Genomic DNA, 6,605 nt, shown 5'->3' with positions numbered 1-6,605 from the left:
AATCTGAATATTCTTGTCAATACAACCTCACCAGATATTAATTACAACTCATAACCCATATCTGATATAATCCATAATCAATTCATAATCCAAATCTGTCCCAGTTTCAATCGGTATAATCAGAAAATCATAACAATTTCATAATCAATCTGTTCTTCGATCTGGCTTCGATTCTACGATGTGTAGTATTCCCAGAACACATAATAATGATCAAATAATAATTTCTCCAATATCATAATTTCAAATGATAACAAAACTCAATAAAACTTACGTCATGTAGTAGCTATCGACGAGAGGATCTCATAACCATGTTCGGATTCAAAATCGGATAAACGGATTGTACAAAATCACCATTCTAGGCTTTAGGAAAATTTGTGAATTTCTTCTGAATCTTTCGGTCTTCTTTCTGATGGAAATGAGGGATTTTTACATGTATATATATCAATTAAGCATGGCATGACAAGTGTCCTCAAGTGCTAATTGCACTTTAGCCCCTGAAATCTTCACTATTTGCAAATCGGTCCCTATTCAATCTTTTCAATTCAATTCAATCCTAAATAATTGCAAACATCTTGGAATATAATTCAACACTCCATAATTCTCTAATTCAATAATCTCGGTTTAAAAAAATATCATTTTTATAATCTCGGACCTTACAGTTTTCGTATCTGTATATTTATGATTTTGTCACATAAGCCATTTTATTTATTAAAACTAGCTAACAAACTCTAATTTTCAAGATTGGGAGGGAAAATTGTTTAAAATTCGAAGAAAATGACATATACACTAATGTCACTTTTGTTAAACTAACAAAACATGCAAGATGATGGGACCATAACATGTAGTCGAAAGTGTAATATGTTTGTTTCTATGTCAAATGAACTGTAGAAACCATCGATTAGGGGGATCATCATGGTGCTACAATAGCTCGGTTCTTGAAATATTGTACACCGATGAATTAAATCGAGTTTGATTTTCAAACCAAACGGAAGACACTTGAAATAATCCTTCGTAGAAACCGATTAAATATTTTGTAAAGCATTTAAAATATATGCAAGATCGCCGGATAAGAATATTTGCCCATCAGTAATGGAAATTACATTAGTAGGAATATAAGCCGAAACATCCCCCGATTGAGTTTCAACTAGTTGAATGAGTAAAAATATTTTGGTTGAAGCATTTTATCAAACACTTGGTACTCAATAATTTTGTATTTTAAGAACATATAAAATGCTTCAACAATGCTTCTTAAAAATAGTGGAAATGAACATTAATGCAATAAACAAATAGACACAAATTTGTTTATGGATGTTCCGAGACTTCAAATGCTTCTACGTCACCCCTTCTTCCCCTTGGGAAGGATTCACTAGAAGACTTTGATTTATACAACTCTTGTACAAACCCACTCAGCTTAGGACTTACACTTCTGCCTAACTGAACTCCTAGCACTCAAGATTGTACGCAGCACCTCACAATCAACATATTGTTTAATGTCTCATATTGAAAGAAAACAAACACAATGTTTAACGTCTTTGTGTAAAGACTCACTCAACTAATATTTGAATTTCAACTCTCTTGTATATGTGTGAGTGATTGTGTGTGAAGAATTTATCATTTACAGTGTACATCTCAAATGTATCCTTGCACAAGGGATTATGCTCTCAACTAGCTGATTTCTTCATGCTAACTGCCCATGCTTTTGATCGTCTTCAACATGTCTTGTTTGATCTTCAATATGTTGTATTTATAAGCCCCAACAATGATATATACGTTATATACAAGAATATGACCGTTTGGAATGTTTTTGTACTGTTTTTGAAATTGCAACGGTCAAATTCTTCTTGCTGAACAATTTCCCCACTGGTCAACTCTGGTCAACTCAACTGGTCAGCATCTGGTTCAGTTCAGTTCAGTTGGTCTGGTTCGGTTCAGTTCAGCTGTTCAGTTTCAGCTAGTCTGGTTCAACTAGTTTTCAGCTGGTTCAGTTGGTTTAGTTTCAGCTGGTGTGCTGAAATCAGCCTACCTGATTTCAGTTTTTGCAGAACCAGTAGTTTCATCGTCATTTATCAGCATCTTAAACTTCGATTCAGACTTTGACTTCTGAAGATGATTTGTACTTCATCTTATCGTTCCAACGCATAATGAATCGTTTAGTTTGGATAACCGAGCTGAGAGATATGACCAAAATACCGCAACTACTCAAACCCAACTGATTGCCTTTTTGGTGTGATCAATTTGGTAATTCAGAGATCATTTAGACCATGATAACATCCTATTTTGCCCAACTGACGTAAGATACGACTTGTTTCAAATTGGGTTTTTCTAATCAGTCAAGTTGGTGGATTGTCATTTGAATCATCCGGTTGAGAGATATCATCAAAATAATGAAACTTGCTAGAAATTCAGTTTGTGCAGAATTCGGTTTCAGTTTGCTTCTTGTGTTTGCAACTTCACACATGAGTGAATATGTAGAAATACAATAACAAGTTTTGTTATAATCAAAATCAAGATTGCGAATATGACATGTTCCAACATAATGATTAAATAATATAAAACATAGATTATTACCTTTTAATAAAATTATCATCATACCAAGAGCTTCACCTTTACATTTCAACTTTGGGAAGTTAGCTACTCATTATTCCGAGTATAAAACTTTGAATATTAGATTAAGTTCAGTTGGTCTGGTTCTGTTCAACTGGTTCGGTTCAATTTCAGCTGGTCTGGTTCAGTTCTACTAGTTTAGTTTCAGTTGGTCAGTAGCTAGTTCAGTTCAGTTGTTCAGGTTCAACTGGTCTTCAGCTGGTTCAGTTGGTTAAGTTTCAGCTGGTGTGCTGAAATCAGCCTAGCTGATTTCAATTTGTGAAGAACCAGTAGCTTCATCATAATTTATCAGCATCTTAAGCTTCAATTCAGACTTTGACTTATGAAGATAATATGTAGATCATCGTCTTATCTTTCCAACGCATACTGAATCGCTTCATTTCGATAACTGAGCTGAGAGATATGACCAAAATACTCATCTACTCAAACCCAACTTATTGTTGTCTTCGTGCGATCCGTTACGATCAGTTTGACCTAGATAATATCTGAGTTTACCCAACTGACGTGAAATACAACTTTTTCCAAATCGCGTTTTCAGATCAATCGAGCTGGCCGATTGTCATTTGGATCAACCAGCTGAGAGATATAATCAAAACACGGAAGCTCGCCAAAAATTCAATTTTGGCTGAATTCGGTTTCAGTTTGATTCTTGTGCTTGCAACTTCACACTTGAGTAAATATGTTAGAAACACAATAACAATTTTTGTTAACATCAAAATCAAGATTGCGAACATGAAATGTTCCAACAAAACAGTTTTAGGAAATGTTAAATGATGCTGACATTCAAATGCACATGCAAGAGTTGCATGGTGCATAAAACTCGTACAATGTTGTAGACCACTTTCAAGTAGCTCATGACTACATGCATGCAAGATGAGGCTCCAACCCATGAGCTTGGTGTACATATAATTTGGCTTATTAGGAAGATGGTGAGCCTAAAATTGGTGTTCCTAACTAGTTATTTGATGACATCATTTTGTTGTCATTTTCTTCCTCATTTGACGGGTTTATGATGATCTTCAATTTGCATAAGATAGAGGATAGCCTAGAAGATCTAGTCAATATGCTTATGACTTATGAGACCACCATAAAGCAGGAAAATATTTTTTTCTAGTGGTCTACTCGTCAAGGACGAAAAATGGTCCACAAGATAAGAGAAATAAATGTGCTGCCCCTTACAAGAAAAAACAAACCAAATAAGATGCAAGCTCCAAAAGACACTTAAAGGTCCCACGAAGTCCGATAATTTAGAACAAGTTTGTTTCACAACAAGAAGTCTGGACATAAGAAATTATCTAGGCCAGAAATGTCTTTTGCAATTATAAGTGAATGTTCGAGTAAACACGATTTCAACAACAAATAAAAGTAAACGAGATAGTATAAATCAACACACTTGTGACACGCTAGGTTATGACATATATCCCAAAGAAGGATGCACAAGCTAGTGGGAGACGTCTCATGTTTAACTTGATTGACAATAAATCTATAGAGACATGTGAGTCATATCAAAAAGGAAAAATGACCAACGCCCATTTCCTAGGGAAAGTAGAACGTGCACATGTTCTATTGGATTTTATCCATATAGATGCGGGTAGCTCATTAAGTGTTAACACGAAATATGGTCAATCTTACTTCATTACTTTTACTGATGAACATTCGAGGTAAGGGTCTGAAGCCTTTGAAAGGTTCAAAGAATTAAGAGCGGAAGTATATAAACAATTAGGAAAGAGAATTAAAACACTTCGATCAGTTTGAGATGGAGAATACTTAATTATTGAGTTCCAAGACTACCCTAAAGAGAATGAGATTCTCTCACAGCGTGACCTCACCTGCGACTCCCAAGTTGAATGGTGTGCCAGAAATCATAATTAGACATTGATGTACATGGTTTGATCTATGTTAGGAGTCACTGAATTGCCGCAATTCCTTTGGGTATTTGCACTTGAAACAGTGGGAAAGCTGTTGAACCAAATCCATGCAAAGGCAATGAAATAAATCTCCAAATGAGATATGGATGTGGAAGCCACGTAATATTCTTCCTTAAGAATATGGGGATGTCCTGCTTATGTGAAGCAGGCAGTGGGAGAAAAATTGGACATTAGATCCAGTTTGTGTTACTTTGTGGATATCTAAAGAATTTTGTTGGATATTACTTCTATGATTCTAATGAAACAAAGGTATTTGTTTTAAAGAATACCATCTTCTTAGAGAAGGAGTTTTTATTGGATAAAAAAGACAGGATGATAAATTTCGATGAGATTCGGGAACAACCCACTACAGAAATTGTAGAACCCACACCCTAACCGCCAATCGAGGAAACACAAGCTCCTAGAAGATCCGTAAGGGTCTCAAAACCACCTAATAAGATGAGCCTGCTTCTTGAAGAGGGACAAGGTGAGCCTATTCCTGTATGTGTTCCAAGAAACTTCAATGAAGCACTATCTAATGCAGATTCATCTAATTGATTGAAGTCATGCAGTTCGAGATGGACTCCATGTATTCGAACCAAGTATGGTCCTTAGTAGATCCGCTAGAGGGAATTTTTCCCATATGATGCAAATTGATTTACAAAAGGAAACTTGGAGCGGATAGGATTGTGGTGACCTTTTAGGCGAGTTTAGTAGAAAAAAGGAATGTTGTCAAGATGCCTTACTTCAGTCCCATAATAATGCTTGATCCGTTGTCCATTTACTTTAAACGTTCTTCCGTCATTGCACTTTAGCTCAATGGCTCCATATGGTTGGACTGATTCTATTGTAAATGGCCCCGACCATCTTGATTTTAACTTACCATGAAATAGTTTGAGGCGTGAATTGAACAACATTACTTCTTGTCCGGGCTCGAAATTTCTGTGCATGATATGGTTGTCGTGCCACTTCTTGGTCTTCTCCTTGTAGATTTTTGCGTTCTCATAAGCCTCATTTCTGAACTCCTCCATCTCATTCAATTGCAATAGCCGCTGCTCACCAGATGATTCCATGTCAAAGTTAAGCTTTTTCACAGCCCAAAAAGCTCTGTGTTCCAATTCCAGTGGTGAGTGACAAGCCTTACCAAAGACAAACCTATAGGGTGACATCCCAATAGGTGTCTTGTATGCCGTTCTGTACGCCCATAAAGCATCATCCAACTTTATGTCCAATCTTTCCGGTTTGTCTTCACCGTTTTCTTCAATATCTGCTTAATCTCCCGGTTGGATAATTCGGCTTGTCCATTTGCTTGTGGGTGGTATGCCAGGGTCACCTTATGCTTCACATCATATTTAGCCAAAAGTGAGTTAAAGATTTTATTACAAAAATGTGTACCTTCATCACTTATTATGGCTCGTGGTGTCCCAAATCTTGTGAAGATGTTCTTGTGAACAAACTTAGCAACCACTCGAGCATCATTAGTATTGGTGGCAATTGCTTCCATCCATTTTGACACATAATCCACAGCAAGCAAAATATACGATTGACCAAAAGAAGATGGGAATGGTCCCATGAAGTCAATACCCCAAACATCAAAAAGTTCAACTTCCAAAATATTGGTCAATGGGAACTCATGGCGTCTAGAAATATTGCCAACCCTTTAGCATCTGTCACATGACTTGGCTAAGGTATAACTATCTTTGAACAAAGTGGGCCAATAAAAGCCAGACTGTAATACCTTTGCTGCTGTTCTCGATGCTCCAAAGTGGCCGCCATATGGAGAAGAATGGCATTGTTCAAGAATAACTTTTGATTCTTCCTCCGCTACACATCTTCTAATAATCTGATCAGCACATCTCTTAAAGACTTATGGATCATCCCATAGGTAAAACTTTGCATCATGAAAGAATTTATTCTTTTGGTGATAACTCAAACCTGGAGGGAGAGTACCACAAGACAAGAAATAAGCTATATCAGCAAACCAAGGAAGTATAGAATTTACCTAAAACATCTGTTCATCTGGGAATACTTCTTTTATGGTTCCTTCATCTATTTTATCTTCAAGTTCAAGCTGTGACAAGTGGTCAGCCACTT

General features: G+C 36.4%; 1 protein-coding gene across 1 annotated transcript; it reads right to left on the bottom strand.

Annotated features, from left to right (window-relative positions):
• Nucleotides 1-5,221: 5,221 nt before the first annotated feature.
• LOC140835817 (uncharacterized) lies at nt 5,222-6,015 on the bottom strand. Its single transcript, XM_073201225.1, has 2 exons — nt 5,907-6,015; nt 5,222-5,778 (listed from the first exon to the last, which is right to left on the bottom strand). Exons 1-2 carry the CDS (start codon nt 6,013-6,015, stop codon nt 5,222-5,224), a joined length of 666 nt encoding a protein of 221 aa, XP_073057326.1.
• Nucleotides 6,016-6,605: the final 590 nt, after the last annotated feature.

Source organism: Primulina eburnea, chromosome 7 (assembly GCF_022965805.1).
Source record: "Primulina eburnea isolate SZY01 chromosome 7, ASM2296580v1, whole genome shotgun sequence".
NCBI lineage: Eukaryota > Viridiplantae > Streptophyta > Magnoliopsida > Lamiales > Gesneriaceae > Primulina > Primulina eburnea.
Note: the sequence above shows the minus strand (reverse complement) of the source record. Positions and strands in the feature narration are given on the sequence as shown.